At 39.0% G+C, this 23389-nt stretch overlaps 1 protein-coding gene across 7 annotated transcripts in view; it reads right to left on the bottom strand.

Annotated features, from left to right (window-relative positions):
• Positions 1-23389, bottom strand: part of MBOAT2 (membrane bound O-acyltransferase domain containing 2) — a 142916-nt gene that overhangs the window by 39539 nt on the left and 79988 nt on the right. For 6 of the 7 annotated variants that reach the window (XR_013403073.1, XM_077960169.1, XM_015111660.3 and 3 more), the window contains one exon: positions 4420-4515. The exons of the other annotated variant lie outside the window; for it this stretch is intronic. Coding sequence is in view for 3 of the 6 variants with exons in the window: in XM_077960169.1 (XP_077816295.1) it covers positions 4420-4515 (96 nt within the window). In the remaining 3 variants the exon portion in view is untranslated. The remainder of the gene's footprint in view (positions 1-4419; positions 4516-23389) is intronic. 7 annotated transcript variants of the gene reach the window in all.

Below are 23389 nucleotides of genomic sequence, written 5' to 3'. Positions count from 1 at the left end.
AAAACAAAAAACAAAAAACCAAGAGCCTTCAAGTTCATTCTGCCACAATGGTCTCCTTCAGCTAATTCGACTGTCTAATCTTTATCAGTTCACTGATAATGGTCAAAAGTTTTCTCCTGTACTATGCAGCCATAAAAAAAGATGAGTTCACGTCCTTTGCAGGGACATGGATAAAGCTGGAAACCACCATTCTCAGTAAACTATCAGAAGGACAGAAAACCAAACACTTTTCACTTATAGGTGGGAATTGAACAATGAGAACACTTGGACACAGGGAGGGGAACATCATACACTGGGGCCTGTCGGGAGGTGGGGGGCTGGAAGAGGGATAGCATTAGGAGATATACTAATATAAATGACAAGTTGATGGGTGCAGCAAACCAACATGGCACATGTATACCTATGTAACAAACCTGCACGGTGTGTACATGTACTCTAGAACTTAAAGTATAATAATAATAATAAAAAGTTTTCTCCTAATGGATTAAAAGGTATTCTTTAAACTTGGAGTTTTATAAACAGGTTTTCTATCTTAAAAAGGCCAGGTTGTTTTTCTCCTACATATTTAAACATTTAAAACTGCATTTAAGTGTTTAAATGGCTTTATTTTATTTTATTTTATTTTATTTTATTTTATTTTATTTCTGAGACAGGGTCTCTGTCACCTGGGCTGGAGTGCAGTGGTGCAATCTCAGCTCACTGCAACCCCTGCCCCCAGGGCTCAAGCGACTCTCCCACTTTAGCCTCCTGAGTATCTGGGGCTACAGGTATGTGCCACCATGCCTATCTAATTTTTTCTGTTTTTAGTAGATACAGGGTTTTGCCATGTTGCCCAAACTCCTGAGCTCAGGTGATCCACCTGCCTTGGCCTCCCAAAGTGCTGGGATTACAGGGGTGAGCCACCACACTCAGCCTTCAATGACATTTTAGAGGTCAGCAAAATACTTCTAAAGTCATGTCCTATACAGCTGTTTTTTAAACATGCGCTATGCTCTTAATGTCAATTGTCCTCTGATCTGTGAGGCCATGTGACTAACGCTTGCCGACAGGATGCAGGCAGAAGTGCTGCGTAGGCACACCCTCGCTTTGCTCATACTCACCACCCCGCCCTCAACTTAACCTAGAGGATTCCAGAGCCTGAAGGAGGTGGAACCACAAGAAGGAAGGAGTCTGGTTCCCTAAATGACTGTGGAGCAGAGACTCCATCCTCAATGAACTGTAATGTGAATGAGAAATAAACTCTTACTATGCTAAGCCACTGAAATAAAGTTACTGTTTTAAATGTAGTAAGCCTATCCCTAGATAATACAGAAATGTTAGGTAAAGGCCTTGAGACTGACAATAATTTGGAATAGCTGACCAGGGAAATAAAAAGGGTAATGATAATGACCAAGATCAAACTGATGGAGGGGCTGTGAGAGCCCAGCAAAGACTGGGCCACACAAATCCATACTAACACCAATCCACATGGTTGTATAATAAATTCAATTTGGCTATGTTAAATCACTATTTAAATCGAATGGTTAAAAGAGCAACAAAATATTTTTAATGAAATATTATACGGGATCCCAAAATACAAACTAGAGAAACACAGAGCAGATGTGGCTGAAGCAAGACTGGAAGACCTAGAACCTCATCTGCTGAGCTCCTAAGACACCTGCAGAACCTGCCTGCAGAGTCCCAGGACTCTAAAGGTCAATGTGAAAACTCATGATTTTATGGTATCGCTAAGCTTAAGTTGCTAATGTTAATATTTCTGTTATCAACATTAAACTAAATTATTTAAAAGTATGTTTTTTGTTTCTATTTTCTACTATGAATAAATGCTTATTTCTCACTTACTATAATTCAAGTATTCAAAGCTCTTAATTTCTCTTTCAGATGGCACAGCCTTTGCCCACATGGCTCTAGTTTCTCCATTTGTGTTGTCTGTTACTTTCCCCCATTTTTCTCACTGTATTTTCAACTTTCTTCTGTACTGAAGTATTATTCCTGACTCAATATATATTTAATGCCACCACGTGCTAAGCACTAGGATGCATGATGAACAAGACCAATATGGTTGCAAATTCTCAGGAGAATTAAATTTTCTAAGTGATTGCAATTCTTTTAAACTTATATAACTATTTCCTAATTTCATTACACTATGATGACAATGTGACCTGGGCTACTTCCTCAAGCTCATGAAGGTTTTCACAGTGGTCCAGCATCTACTGATCCTGCCCATGAGGTCATGTTCTCCAGGAATACCTACTATCCATAAACCAGATTGCCAACATCTGCTCTCCTTTTCTGCCCTTCCAGGTGTATTTCCCAATTCCATTCGACAGCTTTGATTAACTGGCTTTTTAGTGCATTTAAACTGTTTTGTTTTGACCTGGGCTTTATTTGTTTTTGATGTAATTTCCTTTCATCTGAACCTATTTTTAAGATCTGTGTAGTAAAATATACTTCAATCTCATTAGGGAGAAAAAGTTATTTCCTCTTTCTCTTCTAAAATTCTCTTGTTTCATAGAAGTGACTTTTTTCCCTGAGCTCATACAACTTTGGTCCATTTCTATCGCTGAACAATTTTTTTGTCAGAGGTACCGTGATTTTTCCAATACACGTATCCTTAAATTGGATTTATTGCTCATTACTTATGCTGTCCAGATGACTCAAGACTAGTCCAAAGCAGGCCTACTGTATCTTGTTCACTGGAGAAAGCAGTCAAGCCTGACATAAAAAAACATATATAAAGGTTTATCTTCAACTTCCCCATCTGGTACCAAAGTGTTAGCAGATGTCACTTTATAAAGATGGAAAGCAAGTTACTTTATAAGAGCTTGTGCATTTATTTCACAACAGACATATTGTTGTGGGAAGTCAGGGACCCTGAACGGAGGGATGGGCTGGAGCCACGGCAGAGGAACATAAATTGTGAAGATTTCATGGACATATATCAGTCCCCAAAATTGGTACTTTTATAATTTCTTACGCCTGTCTTTACTGCAATCTCTGAACATAAATTGTGAAGATTTCATTTTAATGTGGACATTTATCATTTCCCTAATAATACTCTTACAATTTCTTACGCCTGTCTTACTTTAATCTCTTAATCCTGTTATCTTCGTAAGCTGAGGATGTATGTCACCTCAGGACCACTACTGTACAAATTGATTGTAAAACGTGTGTTTGAACAATATGAAATCAGTGTACCTTGAAAAATATCAGAATAACAGTGATTTTAAGGAACAAGGGGAGACAACCATAAGGTCTGACTGCCTGTGGGGTTGGGCAGAATAGAGCCACATTTTCTTCAGACATGCAAGTAGGAGAGATATTGCTAAATTCTTCTCCCGGCAAGGAATATTAAATATTAAGACCCTAGGAAAAGAATTGCATTCCTGGGGAGGTCTATAAATGGCCGCTGTGGGAGTCTCTGTCTTATGTGGTTGAGATAAGGACTGAAATATGCCCTGGTCTCCTGCAGTACCCTCAGGCTTATTAGGGTGAAAAAAATCCCACCCTGGTGAATTTGAGGTCAGACCGGTTCTCTGTTCTCGAACTCTGTTTTCTGTTGTTTAACATGTTTATCAAGACAATACGTGCACAGCCGAACACAGACCCTCATCAGTAATTCTAATTTTGCCCTTGCCTTGTGATCTTGCTTTGCCCTTTGCCTTGTGATCTTTATTGGCCTCAGAAGCATGTGAACTTTGTTCTCCTTTTTTGCCCTTTGAAGCATGTGATCTTTATGACCTACTCCCTGTTCGTACACCCCCTCCCCTTTTGAAATCCCTAACAAAAACTTGCTGGTTTTGCAGCTCAGGGGGCTTCATGGACCTACCGATACGTGATGTCAACCCCAGCAGCCCAGCTGTAAAATTCCTCTCTTTGTACTCTTTCTCTTTATTTCTCAGACTGGTTGACACTTGGGGAAAATAAAAAGAACCTACATTGAAATATTGGGGGCTAGTTCCCCTGATAACATATAATCAGTTTTGTTACAGGACAAAAAGACTCATCTAGCACCAGGAAGAAAATAAATTCCCTTCGAAGGAACAAATACTAGAAGTTATTTCCACTGCTCAACTGAATACTGGTGTTGAATGGAGAACACTGCAAAGAGGTGAAATGCATAGAAGTAAAATGCATCCTTGAGCATCTTCTCTAGGAAACTCAGACTGACCTAGCCCAAGGACCTAAGAACCAAAGGAAGACCCATTAGGTAGGAAGAAGCAGAACAAGGCTCTTACTGACTTAGACAGTACTATAAAAGACTACTTACAAGAGGGAAATTCTAAATTTAGAAAGAAATTTTCAACTAAAATATTTAATAATAGCTTTTCACTTGAACTACTAAATGCAAATATATTTTGTTCTTTAACCACCTTGTTAGAATGGATAAACAGGCCACTGAATCAGTTTTCATCTTACCCTGAAAAATCAGCAGAATATTGTCCATAGTCAAAGATATAGACTCGAGTAACTTGGCACACTGTGAGGTATCCCAGAGCAAACACAAAGCAGTAACTGCAAAACAAAAATAAGCTACATTAATGAAGATAAAAGACTCATTTTGTTAAAGAGTACATTTTAAAGTAATTTATTAGCTAAATGACATGGTTCAGAAATTAAATATTACTAGATCTACTCTACAAACAGCCTTCTTTAATAAATTAGGAAAACTCTTTTCTAGCATCTGCTTCAGTTTACTTGACTATCACCTTCAATGGTAAATTCATTTTATTCATTTCCTTGTGAGAGACATACACACACTAATTTATATATCTGAAAGTCATGATCATGAACATAAATACGTGGTTAGTATGTGTTCCATTTATTCCTCCTTTCTAGGACACAAAAGTTAGCACAAAAATATTTGGCTAAGGTATACATTAAACAAATTCTTAATAGAATTTTGAAAAAAACTTGTCTTCGATAGTCTAAAAGCATACCTTCTTAGTATGAGTCGGGTGGCATTTACACACATTTCATAGCCATGAACACTTAGTGATTTCTACAAACTTAAGATGCTTGGAATATAGTTAAAATTAAAAACACAGCATGGGAAAAAGAACTTATATATCAACAGGAGAGAAGAGAAACCCAGAAACAGACTTCAGAATACTTAACATTGAATAGGATGAAGGCTGCAATGCAAATTATCAGGGAATGGATGAGTTGTTATCTAATTGGTTCAAAATCTGGGTGGGGAAAAGAAAGCTATGCCTTCATCTCACACCAAAACAATTCTATGCAGATTAATGAATTACATGTAAAATATACAAGTACAACAAATAGGAACTGTGACTAAATATTCAAATGTTCTGAAATTGGGGAAAGACTTTCTAAACATATATGATATAGAAGAAATCAAGGGGGGAAAAAACCTTTAACTAAAAAAAAAATTTGACCAAATAAAAATCTTTGTCATGTAGGCAGTTCAGGTGGTTTTATGAAAGTTGTTTCAAACTTTTGACAAATAGTTAATTATAATCTTTTGAATTATTCCTGAGCAAAGAACAGGGAAGGAGAGCTTCTTAATCCAAATGTTTAACAAAGTTAATATATTCATGATTGCTATATCTGACAAAAATAGCATATATGGATACCCATACACAAAGCGTTGAGAAATCACATTTAAAATAATTTCTAAAAATTATGTGGCTGCACTTTCCAAAGATGCCCAAAACAGTATCTCCCATTTCATACGCTCTTCTGCAGCCTGTGCTGCTCCCTGTCAAGAGGAGGAGGCTACCTCTCTGCCCACTTCGAGTGTGGGCTGGCCTTCTAACTGCACAGACCAGCGGATTACAGAAGCAGCATTTTGCTAGTTCCAGGTGCGAACCATAATTAACCTGGCAGTTTCTACTTTTTGCCTTTTAGAATTTGGTTGTCGGGAAGAAGTGTGACTATCCTGAGACCACTACATGTAGAGATTCTGGAGGATGAGAGACCATGCACAGAAAGAGAGAGAGAGAAAGAACAAGAGAGAAAAGGTGGGATAAAGGAAGGGTTGGGGATTGGGTTGGGTCTAGGCCCTAATCAAGGAACTGATCACACACATCTAGGAGAGAAGGAAGGAAGGAAAAAGGGGTGAAGGAGAGAGGAGCAGGGTGGAGATGGAGAGTGAGGCACCAAGGAGCACCAAGTGGTTAGACATGTGAGTGAGGAAGCTAATTCCACATGGAAAAAAGATGATGCTATCCAGTGGAACCCTTCCTGAACTGCTTACCCATAGTCATAAGCAACCTAATACAGAGTATCACTTTGTTTTAAGCCACTATGTTTTCATGTAATGACATAATCAAAACAGAAACTGGTAACTGAAAATGGGGTGCTACTGCAACCAAACACCTTCATGGAATATGTCAGATAAGAAGCCGTTTCTAAGAATCCTAAGGGCATGCCTCTTAGACATTCTCTTATGATAGACTTAAAAAAAGTTTTTAAGAAGCTCAAGGGTGTTGTCACACAGCACCCCGACTCTCAAAGTAGAAAGGAGGCTGTCTAAAAGAGATTTGTGGGTGTAGTTTCTGTCTAATGTAGAGGATTACAATTAGATACACAGGAAGCCCACATAGTTCTCTAATGGGCTTATAAAAGATTAGACTGAAAAGGAGAGACAGTTCAAAATGAAAAGAGAAGTTTAGGTCCCCAAATTTTACCCATAGGAAGCAGTCTAGCAAAGCTATTCAAATGCAAAACCTGGCCATTTCTTATGAAAAAGGACGACTAGTCCATGGTGTGGAGTCAAGAGCTCAGAGGATGAAGCCAAAAGCCACACAGATGCACTAAAGGGACTGGGTCTGGGCCCTAATCAAGGAACTGATCATACATATCTGTCTGGATTTCACAACCACCGTGGACTAGGGCTGAGAAGCATCTTACAGTCCGATAGTTTTCATTAACAATAGTGTCTCCTACAGCTGTCCTATTGCTGATCATCCCTGGATACTAGGTGTGTGAGGGGCAAAAAGCTTGCCTGTTAGTCCGCTGGCCTTCAGATCAAAAAGAACTGTACTTGGGGACCTACCCCAAGAAGCCTCATCCAGGCCTGACTTAGACGACAAGATCAAGAACTTGAGCTTGATGTCCTAATGAGATGAGACTTTGGGGATCCTGGGAGGAAAGTGAGTAAACTTTCATGTAGGATTCATGTGAACTGTGGGGGCCAGAGGACTGGCTGTCTTTCAAGACTGCTGCCATCAATAACATCCCTCCCTGTTGTACATGTCTAACTCTTTACATCAAGAGCTGAAAGAAAATTCTTGCTATAGTTTGGATGATTGCCTCCTCTAAAACTTCATGTAGAAATCTAATCTCTAACGCTGGAGGTGGGGTCTAATGGGAGGTGTCTGGGTCATGGGGGCAGATCCCTCATGTAGATGAATGCCTTCCCTGGGGGATGAGGAGGTGAGTGAGTTGTCACTCTGTTTATTCTCTTGAGAGCTGGTTGTTAAAAAGAGCCTGGCACCTCCCTGCTCTTTCTTCCGCTCTGGCCACATGGTCTCTGCACACACTGGCTCCCCTTCACCTTCTGCCACACGGAGAAGCAGCCTGAGGCCCTCACCAGAGGCAGATGCTCAATGTTGAACTTTCTAATCATCAGAACCATAAGCCAAATAAACTTTTTCTCTTTATAAATTACCCAGTCTCAGGTATTTCTTTATAGAAACACTAAATTAAGACACTTTCCTGTCCCACCCCCCTTGAATCTATGCTAGACTTAATAACTTGTTTTTACCAATAGAATACAGTGCAAATCATAGACAGAATTAAAAATCACATGATATCTCAACAGATGCAGAAAAAGGATTTGGCAAATATCCTGAATGCCTCTATGATTAAAACCCACAGCAAATTGGTATACAAGGGACATACCTTAATGTAATAAAAGCCATCTATGACAAACCCACAGCCAACATAACACCGAATGGGGAAAAGCTGAAAGCATTCTTGCTGAGAACAGGAACAAGACAAGGATGCCCACTCTCAGCACTCCTCTTCAACACAGTACTGGAAGTCCTAGCTAAAGCAATAAGAAAGACAGAAAGACAGAAAGAAAGAGAGAAAGAGAGAGAGAGGAGAAAAGAAAAGAAAAGGGCATCCACATCAGTAAAAAGGAAGTCAATTTACCTTGAAAACCCTAAGGACTCCTCCAGAAAGCTCCTAGAACTTATTGATAAAAGAATTCAGCAAAGTTTTCTGGATACAAGATTAATGTACAGAAATCCATAGCTCTTCCATACACCAAACAGCAACAAAGTGGATAATCAAATCAGTAATTCAACCCCTTTTACAAGAGCTACAAAAAAATAAAATACTAAGGAATACACCTAACCAAGGAGTCAAAAGATCACTACAAGGAGAACTACAAAACACTGCTGAAGGAAATCATAGATGACACAAACAAATGGAAAACACATCCTATGCTCATGGATGGGTAGAATCAGTATTATGGAAATGACCATACTGCCAAAAGCAATTTACAAATTCAATGCAATCCCCATCAAAATACCACCATCATTCTTCACAGAGTTAGAAAAAGCAGTTCTAAAATTCATATGGAACCAAAAAAGAGCCCGCATAGCCAAAGTAAGACTAAGCAAAAAGGACAAATCTGGAAGCATCACACTACCTGATTTCAAACTATACTATAAGGCCATAGTCACAAAAACAGCATGGTACTGGTATAAAAAATAGGCACACAGACCAGTGGAACAGAATACAGAACACATAAATAAACCCAAATACTTAGAGCCAACTGATCTTCAACAAAGCAAACAAAAAAGTAAAATGGGGAAAGGACACCCTTTTCAACAAATGGATAATTGGCTAGCCACATGTAGGAGAATGAAACTGGATCCTCATCTCTCACTTTATACAAAAATCAACTCAAGATGGGTTAAAGACTTAAACCTAAGACCTGAAACTATAAAAATCCTAGAAGATAACATTGGAAAAACCCTTCTAGACTTTGGCTTAGGCAAGGATTTCATGACCAAGAACCCAAAAGCAAATGCAATAAAAACGAAGATAAATAGTTGGGACCTAATTAAACTGGAGAGCTTTTGCATAGCAAAAGGAACAGTCAGCAGAGTAAACAGACAATCCACAGAGTGGGAGAAAATCTTTACAACCTGTACATCTAACAAAGGACTAATATCCAGAATCTACAACAAACTCAATCAGTAAGAAAAAAAACAAACAATCCCATCAAAAAGTGGGCTAAGGACATGAATAGACAGTTCTCAAAAGAAGATATACAAATGGCCAACAAACATATGAAAAAATGCTCACATCACTAATGATCAGGGAAATGCAAATCAAAACCACAATGCGATACCACCTCACTCCTGCAAGAATGGTCATAATAAAAAAACTGTAGATAATAGTGTGGATGCAGTCATCAGGGAACACTTCTACACTGCTGGTGGGAATGTAAACTAGTACAGTCACTATGGAAAGCAGTGTGGAGATTCCTTTAAGAATTAAAAGTAGAACTATCATTTGATCCAGCAATCCCACTACTGGGTATCTACCCAGAGGAAAAAAAAGGTCATTATTTGAAAAAGATACTTGCACATGCATGTTTATAGCGCACAATTCACGACTGCAAAACCGTGGAACCAACCCAAATGCCCATCAATCAACAAGTGAATAAAGAAACTGTGGTGTATATATATATGATGGAATACTACTCAGCCATAAAAAGGAACAGCATTTGCAGTGACCTGGATGAGACTGGAGACTATTACTGTAAGTGAAGTAACTCATGAATGGAAAACCAAACATCGTATGTTGTGATATGTGGGAACTAAGCTATGAGGATGCAAAGGCATAAGAATGATACAATGGACTTTGGGGACTTGGGAGGAAGAGTGGGAGGGGGGCAAGGGATAAAAGATTACAAATATGGTACAGTGTATACTGCTTGGGTGATGGGTGCACCTCGATACAGCGTATCATGACTGTAGCCAGTACAGCTTAAACAGAAAACAAACAAAAAACCAAAAATCTCATTAACATAAGCAAAAATATTAACCAACGTTCATATTGGAACTACATTCATTTGCCAATAATGTGAGCAACTACTTTACTAAACAGGATAGTAACCAAGCATTTATTCATAGTCATTTTGGTCAGATTACAGTTGAATTGCAGCCATAAGTTAGCTATGAGAGTTCAGAAACAAAGAAGCAAAAAAAAAATCAATGAAAGTGTTTTGTGAGAATCAACGAGCTACACAGAATTGAAAATAAAGGATATTCTATTCTCATTATTATTTGTAAATTGTGCACTGTCTGTTAAATTTGTAAAATTTACAATAAACTCACGTATGCATATTTATGCATTTTTTTCTAGAAAGCCAGTTAGTTGGTACTCACCAATATACCCCTACTAGCCACATGTAGTTACTGAGCTCTTGAAATGTGGCTAGTATAAACTAAGATAAGCTGCAATTGTAAAATACACCCCAGATTTTGAAGACTAAGTATAAAAACAAAAATTGTTTTCATTGATTATACTTTGAAACATTATTTTGGCTATATTGGGTAAAACGGAATGTTATTACTAAAATATATTAATGTGCTTTTTTTTTCAGTTTTTAAACTGTGACTACTGGAATTTTTTTTTTTCTGAGACTGAGTCTAGCTCTGCCGCCCAGGCTGGAGTGCAGTGGCACAATCTCAGCTCACTGCAACCTCTACCTCCCAGGTTCAAGCGATTCTCCTGCCTCGGCCTCTTGAGTAGCTGGGACTATAGGTACCCGCCATCACACCCAGCTAATTTTTGTAATTTTAGTAGAGATAAGGTTTCACCACATTGGCCAGGCTGGTCTTGAACTCCTGACCTCAAGTGATCCACCTGCCTCAGCCTCCCAAAGTGCTGGAATTACAAGCATGAGCCACCATGCCCAGCCAGAAACCTTTAAATTATATCTGTGGCTTGCATTGTATTTCTATCACACAGTGCTAGACGGTTTTCCTGAAAAAAGGAAAACAGACACAGCGGGTGGGGCTTTTCACATTTTTGCCACTCTCTCTACCTAGAATATGGATCTGACGGCTGCTGTAGCAGCCATCTTGCACCCATGAGGTAATAAGCTAACAGGCAGAACAAGGCGGGAAACCTGGTTCTTTAATGACACTGTTGAGCTGCTATTCCAGCTCTGGACAATCTAACTTGAGAAAGAATTCTAGGTGGTGGGGGTTTTTCTGTTTTGTTTTGTTTACTGTCTGTACTCCTCCAAAAGCACATCAAACTTTTGTTGCTATCTTGTCTTTCGAATTAGACTGCAGGGAAGGGTGTTGGGGAAAGCCTTTGATTTTTCAAGTTCACACATCAGCAGAGAAAGCAGACATATAAGCCACTATGTGCACAAATTATTTTAAGTGCAACAGTCCATTTATGAATTTCACTGAATGTCTTCAAATAGAAGAATATACATGCAAATAAAATCCAGACCGACCTGGGCTGGATTTAAATAACAGTCCCAATCACTTTTTATTATTCCTACCTGTGTGACCTTAGAAAGTGACTATCCTTCTGCATTCTGGTTCTCTCACTTCTAAAAGGTGGACGCACTATTCCAGGGATCCTGGCTACGGTAACCCCATCACTGTCATCTCACCCTCCTTGCAATTGACTGGTTTATGGGAGGCAGAAAACTTAGGTCTGGTTGATGAAGCCTGACACAGAGCTTTTGGAAAGGCCTTTCTTACTCTTAGTGTGACACTTGCTGTTGGCACGTCTGTATGTGCAGTGTCCATCTTTAGCTTACAAGGAGCTAGCCTGAGGACAAAGTCAATATGCTGAGATGGCAAAATAAGTGTTTTGATGTCCTCATCAACACTGAGCTGCTGAACTAATGAAAACGAGGTGCCTTGTCTCATGACTTCTAGCTTCGAGAGGTAACCTTTCTCTGCTGTTTACACCATTCAGATACTACTATAAGTTGGGATTTCTGCTCTTCACAGCCAAAAGAATTCAGATATGATTATTACTAATATCAAAATAAAATCAACAGCTTCTGAAGAGTTCCAGAACAGAACATTTTCTTATTAATTGAATAAGAACTGTTGAATTGCTGCCTTATTTCAAAAGGTGAAACCACATCTAAAATATCTGTTCACTTAGGTGTTAGATACAGAGTGGAAATTGCTCAGGGAAATTGCTAATTCCCATGTAGCAGCAACTATGGGAATTAATGAACTAGAAAGGCTGAAGAGAACTAAAAACGAATTGTTTTCAAAAAAGGAAAACAGGTGATGTCACCAAAAGGTTCAAAATCCTGATGGGAATGAAAACAAAAACTAACAAATGAGTGTTTGTTTTAACACGATGAAATCAAATTAAACTGTTTACTCTCCAAGGTTCTCAGGCTTAGACGGCTTTGGTTGTAGCCCAACTGCACAGAAGGCTTGCACATTTGAATACTAACTTTTTTCTCTCTATTCTGCCTTCCCCTCTGTTTATATTTTCCAAGACTGTTTACTATGTACTTTTTGTTTTATAGTGTTTTATGCATTTTTTTGAAAAGTTAGAGGAATTACATTACCTGATTTAAAGACTAAGTATGAAGCTTCAGTAACCAAGACAGTATGACATTGGCCTAAAGTTAGACACATAGATCAATGAACAGAATAAAGAGTACAGAAATAAAGCCATACGTAGATGGTAAACTGCAATTCAAAAGAAAGAAGTATTTGCAACAAACAGTGCTGGGACAAATGAACATACATATAGAAAAAATAAATTCCAACCCTTGTCTCTTAACATACACAAAAATTAACTCAATATGGATCACTGATCTAGGCACAAAAACAAGAACTGTAAAACTTCTAGGAGAAACTATTCATAAACCAAGGGCAGACACAGATTTCTCAGTAAAAGATAAAAAGCTCCTAACTAAAAAATGAAATTCACTTCATCAAAATTTAAAAGTTCTGCTCTTCAAAACTCACCACTAAGGAAATGAAAAGGCAAACATAGGTTGAAAACATTTTTTCATAATTTATCTATCTGACAAAGGACTTACATCCAAAACAGAAATAATGAATTATAACAAAAATTAAACCCAACAGTCAACAGATATGAACAAAATGTCCCAAAAGAAGATATACAATTCGTCAAACAGCACAGGAAAAAATGTTTGACATCATTAATCATCAGAGAAATCTAAATTAAAATCACAGTGAAATATCACTATATCCGTCAGACTGAGCACCATGGAAAAGGCTGAGAACACCGACTGCTGGCAGGAACGGAAAGGAACTGGCACTCGTATACATTGCCAGTGGGAGTGTAGAATGGTACAATCACTTTGGGAAGTCTGGCAATTTCTTACTGGATTAAAACATTTTTATCTGATTCCCCAGCAATTCCTCTCCTAGGTGTTTACACAAGAGAAAAGAAAATATGTATCAACAAAAAGACTTGAAGAATGTTTCAGAAGTTTTACTCCTAATAGCCCATTCTTGAATTTTTAAACGACTCAATGTCCACTAATAGGTGAAAGGATACATAAATTGAGATATATTCATACTGTGGAAGAAAAAGGAACAAACTGTGAAACACAACAACAGGGCTGAGTTTTTTAAACATTAAGCTGACTAAAAAATGCCAGACACAAAAGATTACAGAACGTATGATTCCGTTGCTATGAAATTCTAGAGCGAGCTAAATTGATCTATGGTGACAGAAAGCAGATCATTGGTTGCAGAAGACAGGATGGACTGACTGCAAAAGATCACGAAGGAACTTTCTGGGACAAGTGAAATGTGCTATATCTAGATTTAGAGTGGTAGTCACACTAGTCTATACATTTGTCCAAGCTCATGGAACAGGCAGCTTTATTTTATTTTGGATAAGTTGTACTTAAATAAAACTGATTAAGAAATTATTTGGAAACAAACAATTTTTGCACAAGCCCTTTGCAGATTCCTTCTTATCCTGGGGTCCCAGGGTTCAGTTTGCATCTTTGCTCCATTTACATTCATTTTCAAGAGGAAATGGACACAGTGTGCAGTGCCCCTAAACAATTACAATAGTAACATCAAAGATCACTGATCTCAGATCACCATAACAGAGACAATAATGTTTGACGTGTTGTCAGAACTATCAAATGTAACACAGAGTCGCTAAGTGAACACATGTTGCTGGAAACCAGCATTGATGGATTTGCTGGGTGCAGGGATGTCATAAACTTTCTGTTTGTTTAACAAAAAGAAAAAAGGCAGTATCTATGGTGCACAATAAAATGGAATGCAATAAAACAGGTGTGCCCATATTTGTTTAACCTGAATTATAGTTCCTACCGGAAAGGCAGAAGGAATACTGAATTAAGGAGCTGTTACTGCTCCAGGCCTAAAAGGCTTGCAAGCCTCACTGAAATAGGCTTTTTATTAAACAGCTTTATTGATGTATAATTTACACACTATGAAATTTACTTATTGTATGTGTACAATTCAACAATTTTTAGTAAATGTGTAGAGTTGTGTGACCATACTGCAAGACCACTGCCCCAAGAGTTCCCTTGTGGTTACTTGCCGTAATCCCTAATTGTACCCTCAACCCTAGGCAACCACCAATCATTTTCTGTCTCTAGATCTGTCTTTTCTGGGAATCTCATATAAATAAAATAATACAATATGTAGTCTTTTGTATCTGGCTTCTTCCACTTAGCATGCTCTTGAGGTTCATCCATGTTGCAGCATACCTCAGCAGTTTGTTCTTTGTAAACTGCTGAATAGTATTCCACTGCATGAACATGCCACATTTCGTTTATCCTTTCACCAGCCAGTGAATATCTGTGCTGTTTGAAGCTTTTGGCTATTAATGAATAATGCTACTTGATGTGGACATATGTTTTTACCTTGGGTAGAAACCTAACAACAGACTTTTCAGGGCATATGGTAAGTTAATGTTTAACTTTCAACCAAAATGTTTTCCAAAGTGACTATAATTTTTATGCTCCTGTAAGCAACGTATGAAGATTCCAGTTTCTTCATATCCTCACTAATGCTGGGTATTGTCAGTCTTTTAAACTACATCCATTCTAATGGATATATAGTGGTTATTATATATCATAGTTTTAATTTCATTATAGTTTTAATTTGCAATTCACTAATGACTAGTGATCTTGAGCATCTTTTAATTTGCATATTAGCCATGAAATGTCTAACCAGCAGTTTTGTCCATCTTTAAATTGGGTGGTCTTCTTGGTATTGATTGTACGAGTTCTGTACATCTTCTGGATCCAAGTCCTATATCAGACACATGTTTTGCAAGTATTTTTCTCCTGTGGCTTATCTCTTCATTTTCTTAAAGGTGTCTTTTGAATAGTAAAAGTTTTAAATTCTGAAAAACGAGTATTCAATTTTTTTATTTTATTATGATTTATTTTTAATTTTTTTTTGAGACAGGTTCTCACTGTTTCTCAGGCTGGAGCACAGTGGTACAATCATAGCTCAATGTACCTTGGACTCCTGGGTTCAAGTGATCTTCCTGCCTTAGCCTTCCAAGCAGCTAGGACTACAGGTGTGCACCACCACATTGGGGTACTTTTCTACTTAAAAACAATTGGGTCTCACTATGTTGCCCAGGCTGGTCTCAAACTCCTGGCCTCAAGTAATCCTCTTCCCTCAGCTTCCCAAAGTGCTGGGATCATAGGCATGTGCTACCACACCCAGCCAATTTTATTCTTTATGGACAATTCCTTGGTTGTCATACCTAAGAAGTCTTTGCCCAACCAAAAAGTCACAGAGAGTTTCTCCCATATTGTCTTCTGAAGTTTTAAAGGTTTAGCTGCTACATTTAGGACTACGATGCATTTTAAGTTGATTTTTATGTACGATGTGAGGTAAGGATCAGGTTCATTTCTGTGCATATAGAAACCTGAGTGTCCCAGCACTGTGTATTGAAAAAACTATCCTTTTCCAACTGCCTTGGCACTTTTGTCAAAACTCAACTGACCATAAAGGTTTATTTTGGAACTCTCAATTTTGTTGCAAAGATTTATATGTCTATCCTTATGCCAATAGCACAATGTCTTGATCACAGTAGTATTAGTTTTGAAACTCAGGAGTATAAATCCTCAAACTCTGTTGTTCTTTTTCAAAATTATCTCGGTTATTTAAGGTCCTTAGTATTTCCATATAAATTTTAGGAAAAGCTTAAAACCTGCCAGTGTTTCTGTTAGGAATTGCATTAAATCTACAGATGAATTTGTGAAGAAATTCCATCTTAACAATGTAAAGTCTTCCAACTCATAAGTATAAAATACTTCTCCATTTAATCTTCCTTCTCTCAGGCATGTTTTATAGTTTTCAAGTGCAATTGCAATTATTTTATTAAATTTATTCCTAAGTATTTTATTCTTTTTGATGTTGCTGTGATGGAATTTTTTTTTTTTTTTTTTTTTTTTTTTTTTGAGACGGAGTCTCGCTCTGTCTCCCTGGCTGGAGTGCAGTGGCGCGATCTCGGCTCACTGCAAGCTCCGCCTCCCGGGTTCCTGCCATTCTCCTGCCTCAGCCTCCTGTGTAGCTGGGACTACAGGCGCCCGCCACCTCGCCCGGCTCGTTTTTTGTATTTTTTTAGTAGAGACGGGGTTTCACCGTGTTCGCCAGGATGGTCTCGATCTCCTGACCTCGTGATCCGCCCGTCTCGGCCTCCCAAAGTGCTGGGATTACAGGCTTGAGCCACCGCGCCCGGCCTGGAATTGTTTTTATACCTGCATTTCTGGACTCTCAATTTGTAATATATAGAAATATAACTGATTTTGCACACTGGTCTTATAAACTGCAACCTTGCCAGCCTCATTTATTAGTCCCAAGAGTATTTTTCTCTGGCTATTCTAACACTCATCTGGTTTCTGTTTGCATAGCTTACATCTTTTCTACTCTTTTACCTTCAACCTATTCATGTCTTTAAAGTGTTTTTCTTGTAGACAACAAACATATGGTTAGATTTTTTTTTTCATCCAGTCTGACAACTTCTGACTTCTGATTGATATTTACTGTAAGTATTTATATGGTTAGATTTAACTGCTATTTGTTTTAGCTATGTCTCAGGCCTTTTTTGTTCCTCCTTTAGTGCCTTCTTTTGTATTAAACAAATACTTGGCAGTGAACTATTTTAATTCCTCTGTTGATTCTTTCAATGTATACTTTTTAGTTATTTAGCAATTGCTCTAGGAATTACCATGTGTCTCATTTCATCACAATCTATTTCAGATTAATACTGACTTAATTCTGATAAAATATGGCCAGCTTGCTCCAATACAGCTTCATTTTCTGTCATCCTTTGAGCTACTACTGTCATATATACGGCATCTACTAATTTTACAATACCAATAATACAGCATTATAGTTATTGCTTTAAACACTGTTTTGTCCTTTAAAAACTCAAGAAAAGAGAGATGCATACAGACTTCCACATTTACCCACCTGTTTACCATTTCTGGAGCTTCTCATTCCTTCCTATGGACTTCCTTTCAACCTTAAGGACTTCCTTTGGAATTTCTTATAAAGCAGGTCTTTGTTTCTCTTGGAATGTCTTTACTAAACCTTCATTTCTGAAGGATAATTTTGCTGGATATAGAACTTGTAATTGAAAATTTTTCCTTCAGCATTTTGAATATGTCATTCTATTTCCTTCTGGCCTCCACTGTTCTGATAAGAATTTTATCATTGCTGTCTCTAAAATGAGTTGTTTTTCCCTCACTGCTCTCAAGATATTCTCCTCATCTTTGTCTTTCAGCAGTATGACTTAGTGAAGATCTGTTTGTGTTTATCCTACTTGAGGTCTGTTGAGCTTCTTGGATCCACAGATTAATGTTTTACATCAAATTTGGGATATCAATGGCCATCATTTCCTCAAATGCTTTTTCTGTCCCTTTCTCTCTCCCCTCTCTTTTGTAACTCACATTAAACACTGTTGGTGCATAGGATATTATTCCATAGGTCTCTGAAGCTCTGTTTATTTTTCTTCAATATTTTTTATACCTTTTTTCTTCAGATTGGCTAATACCTTTGACATACCCTTAAGTTCACTGATTCTTTGGCCATTGCAAATCACTTTGTAGCACTTATCGTGAACTTTTCATTTCGGTTCATTACTTTTCAGCTCTAGGACTTTCATTTGTTTCCTTTTCAAAGTTTCTATTTCTTTATATTCCCTATTTGTTAAATCATGATCCTCCTTATCTTAGTTCTTTAAATGTATTTATAACAGTTGTTTTGTCTGGTAAACCCAACATCTGGGTCCATTTAGAGGCGGTTTCAGTTGACTGCTTTTTTCCTCATTTCTTATAATTTTTTAAACTGGACATGTTAGATAATACATGACAGTAACTCTGGATTTTAATCAACTTTTTCTTGAGCACTGCTGGGCTGTTTTTGTTTCTTAGCCTGAAGTTAATCCACTGAATCTTTCTCACTCACAGTGAGAACTGATGCAGCAGCTGATGTCTCTACTCAGTTTTTTAAAGCCTCAGTGTTATCTTTTAGCCTCACTCTAGAGGTTTCCCCCATGTCTGCATATCTGAGTGGTCAGTCAATGATTAGTCGGAGCTTATGCTCAAACACCCGAAGCAAGTAAGAGAGTTGTTCAAAGTTCCATCTTTTTCCAGTCAGCCCCAGCTTTTACTTTCCCCCAGGTCCTCTCAGGCCTCATCTGTGCTGAGATGCAGCCATCATCAGCCAGGGGTGTATGGAGATCTCATCAAGTCCCTCGATGGCTCTCTCACTTCCAAGATCTCCCTGTTAAATGATGGACCACCCTTAGGCTAGGAAAGCTGGAGGCGTTCTGTTAGCTACTGCATGGGGTTCTCTGCCTTTCACTCCAAATCAAGTCAGCTGGTTTTCACGGCCAGCCTTGCCCTTGAAACCACGTTTGCAAACATTACAGTGGTAAGGGAGGTCTGACATAACTGACTCAAGCTGGCTTCTATCAGGCTAAACTGCTTTTGGAGGGGTTATAATAAACCTTTCTTGAACTGATCCTGCCCTTGTTCAAAAGTTGAAAGGGGACTGAGATTCCGAGATGGCCGAACAGGAACAGCTCCAGGCTACATCTCCCAGCGTGAGCGACACAGAAGACGGGTGATTTCTGCATTTCCAACTGAGGTACCGGGTTCATCTCACTGGGGCATGTTGGACAGTGGGTGCGGGACAGTGGGTGCAGCCCACCAAGCGAGAACCAAAGCAGGGCAAGGCATCGCCTCACCCGGGAAGCACAAGGAGTAAGGGAATTCCCTTTCCTAGCCAAGGGAAACTGTGACACACAGTACCTGGAAAATCGAGTCACTCCCACCCTAATACTGTGCTTTTCCAAGGGTCTTAGCAAACGGTACACCAGGATATTATATCCCGCGCCAGGCTTGGAGGATCCCATGCCCACGGGGCCTCCCTCATTGCTAGCACAGCAATCTGAGGTCTAACTGCAAGATGGCAGCGAGGCTGGGGGAGGGGCATCCGCCATTGCTGAGGCTTGAGTAGGTAAACAAAGTGGCCTGGAAGCTGGAACCGGGTGGAGCCCAACGCAGCTCAAGAAGGCCTGCCTGCCTCTGTAGACTCCATCTCTGGGGACAGGGCAAAGCCAAACAAAAGGCAGCAGAAACCTCTGCAGATTTAAATGTCCCTCTCTGATAGCTTTGAAGAGAGTAGTGGTTCTCTCAGCATGGAGTTTGAGATCTGAGAACGGACAGACTGCCTCCTCAAGTGGGTCCCTGACTCCCGAGTAGCCTAACTGGGAGGCACCCCCCAGTAAGGGCAGACTGACACCTCACATGGCCAAGTACCCCTCTGAGATAAAGCTTCCAGAGGAACGATTAGGCAGCAACATTTGCTGTTCAGCAATATTCACTCTAATGCAGCCTCTGCTGCTAACACCCAGGCAAACAGGGTCTGGAGTGGACCTCTAGCAAAAACTCCAACAGACCTTCAGCTGAGGGTCCTGACTGTTAGAAGGAAAACTAACAAACAGAAAGGACATCCACACCAAAACCCCATCTGTACGTCACCATCATCAAAGACCAAAGGTAGATAAAACCACAAAGAGGGGAAAAAACAGAGCAGAAAAGCTGAAAATTCTAAAAATCAGAGCACCTCTCCCCCTTCAAAGGAATGCAGCTCCTCACCAGCAGCAGAACAAAGCTGGACGGAGAACGACTTTGACGAGTTGAGAGAAGGCTTCAGACGATCAAAATTCTCCAAGCTAAAGGAGGAAGTTTGAACACATCACAAACAAGCTAAAAACCTTGAACAAAGATTAGATGAATGGCTAACTAGAACAACCAATGTAGAGAAGTCCTTAAATGACCTGATAGAGCTGAAAACCATGGCACGAGAACTACATGACAAATGCACAAGCTTCAATAAGCGATTTGATCAACTGAAGAAAGGGTATCAGTGACTGAAGATCAAATGATGAAATGAAACTAGAAGAGAAGTTTGGAGGAAAAAAGAGTAAAAAGAAACAAACAAAGCTCCCGAGAAATATGGGACTATGGGAAAAGACCAAATCTACATCTGATTGGTATACCTGAAAGTGATAGGGAGAATGGAACCAAGCTGGAAAACACTCTGCAGGATATTATCCAGGAGAACTTCCCCAACCTAGCAAGGCAGGCCAACATTCAAATTCTGGAAATACAGAGAATGCCACAAAGATACTCCTCAAGAAGAGCAACCCCAAGACACATAATTGTCAGATTCACCAAAGTTGAAATGAAGGAAAAAATGTTAAGGACAGCCAGAGAGAAAGGTTGGGTTACCCACAAAGGGAAGCCCATCAGACTAACAGCGGATCTCTCAGCAGAAACTCTACAAGCCAGAAGAGTGTGGGGGCCAATATTCAACATTCTTAAAGAAAGGAATTTTCAACCCAGAATATCATATCCAGCCAAACTAAGTTTCATAAGTGAAGGAGAAATAAAATCCTTTACAGACAACCAAATGCTGAGAGATTTTGTCACCACCAGGCCTGCCCCACAAGAGCTCCTAAAGGAAGCACAAACATGGAAAGGAACAACTGGTACCAGCCACTGCAAAAACATACCAAAATGTAAAGACCATTGATGCTAGGAAGAAACTGCATCAACTAATGAGCAAAATAACCAGCTAACATCATAATGACAGGATCAAATGCACACATAACAATATTAACCTTAAATGTAAATGGGCTAAATGCTCCAATTAAAAGACACAGACTGGCAAATTGGATAAAGAGTCAAGACCCATCAGTGTGCTGTATTCAGGAGACCCATCTCATGTGCCGAGACACACACATAGGCTCAAAATAAAGAGATGGAGGAAGATCTACCAAGCAAATAGAAAACAAAAAAAGGCAGGGGTTGCAATCCTAGTCTCTGATAAAACAGACTTTATTTATTTATTTATTTATTTTGAGATGGAGTCTCACTCTGTTGCTCAGGCTGGAGTGCAGTGGTATGATCTCAGCTCACTGCAAACTCTGCCTCCTGGGTTCATGACATTCTCCTGCCTCAGTCTCCCCAATAGCTGGAACTACAGGAGCCTGCCACCACGCCCAGCTAATTTTTTGTATTTTTAGTAGAGACGGGGTTTCACCATGTTAGTCAGGATGGTCTCAATCTCCTAACCTTGTGATCCTCCTGCCTCAGCCTCCCAAAGTGCTGGGATTACAGGCATGAGCCACTGTGCCTGACTGATAAAACAGACTTTAAACCAACAAAGATTAAAAGAGGCAAAGAAGGCCATTACATAATGGTAAAGGGATCAATTCAACAAGAAGAGCTAATTATCCTAAATATATATGCACCTAATACAGGAGCACCCAGACTCATAAAGCAAGTCCTTAGAGATTTACAAAGAGACTTCTTAGACTGCCACACAATAATAATGGGAGACATTAACACCCCACTGTCAACATTAGACAGATCAACGAGACAGAAAGTTAACAAGGATATCCAGGAATTGAACTCAGCTCTGCACCAAGCAGACCTAATAGACATCTACAGAACACTCCACCCCAAAGCAACAGAATATACATTCTTCTCAGCACCACATCACACTTATTCCAAAACTGACCATATAGTTGGAAGTAAAGCACTCCTCAGCAAATGTACAAGTACAGAAATTATAACAAACTGTCTCTCAGACCACAGTGCAATCAAACTAGAACTCAGGATTAAGAAACTCACTCAAAACTGCTCAACGACATGGAAACTGAACAACCTGCTCCTGAATGACTACTGGGTACATAATGAAAGGAAGGCAGAAATGAAGATGTTCTTTGAAACCAATGAGAACAAAGATACAACATACCAGAATCTCTGGGACACATTTAAAGCACTGTGTAGAGGGAAATTTATAGCACTAAATGCCCACAAGAGAAAGCAGGAAAGATCTAAAATTGACACCCTAACATCACAATTAAAAGAACTAGAGAAGCAAGAGCAAACACATTCAAACGCTAGCAGAAGGCAAGAAATAACTAAGATCAGAGCAGAACTGAAGGTGATAGAGACACAAAAAATCCTTCAAAAAAATCAATGAATCCAGGAGCTGGGTTTTTGAAAAGATCAACAAAATTGATAGACCGCTAGCAAGACTAATAAAGAAGAAAAGAGAGATGAATTAAATAAAAAAATGATAAAGGGGATATCACCACCAACCCACAGAAATACAAACTACCATCAGAGAATACTATGAACACCTCCACGCAAATAAACTAGAAAACCTAGAAGAAATGGATAAATTCCTGGACACATACACTCTCCCAAGACTAAACTAGGAAGAAGTTGAATCCCTGAATAGACCAATAACAGGCTCTGAAATTGAGGCAATAATTAATAGCCTACCAACCAAAAAAAGTCCAGGACCAGATGAATTCACAGCCGAATTCTACCAGACGTACAAGGAGGAGTTTCCTTCTGAAACTATTCCAATCAATAGAAAAAGAGGGAATCCTCCCTAACTCATTTTATGAGGCCAACATGATCCTGATACCAAAGCCTGGCAGAGACACAACAACAAAAAAGAGAATTTTAGACCAATATCACTGATGAACATTGATGTAAAAATCCTCAATAAAATACTGGCAAACTGAATCCAGTAGTACATCAAAAAGCTTATCCACCATGATCAAGTGGGCTTCATCCCTGGGATGCAAGTCTGGCTCAACATATGCAAATCAATAAACATAATCCAGCATATAAACAGAACCAAAGACAAAAACCACATGATTATCTCAATAGATGCAGAAAAGGCCTTTGACAAAATTCAACAGCCCTTCATGCTAAAAACTCTCAATAAATTCGGTATTGATGGAACGTATCTCAAAATAATAAGAGCTATTTATGACAAACCCACAGTCAATATCATACTGAATGGGCAAAAACTGGAAGCATTCCCTT

This window comes from Macaca mulatta, chromosome 13 (genome assembly GCF_049350105.2).
Source record: "Macaca mulatta isolate MMU2019108-1 chromosome 13, T2T-MMU8v2.0, whole genome shotgun sequence".
In the NCBI taxonomy this organism is placed as follows: Eukaryota; Metazoa; Chordata; class Mammalia; order Primates; family Cercopithecidae; genus Macaca; species Macaca mulatta.
The sequence above is the reverse complement of the archived record's forward strand: the minus strand, read 5'-3'. Positions and strand labels throughout refer to the sequence as shown.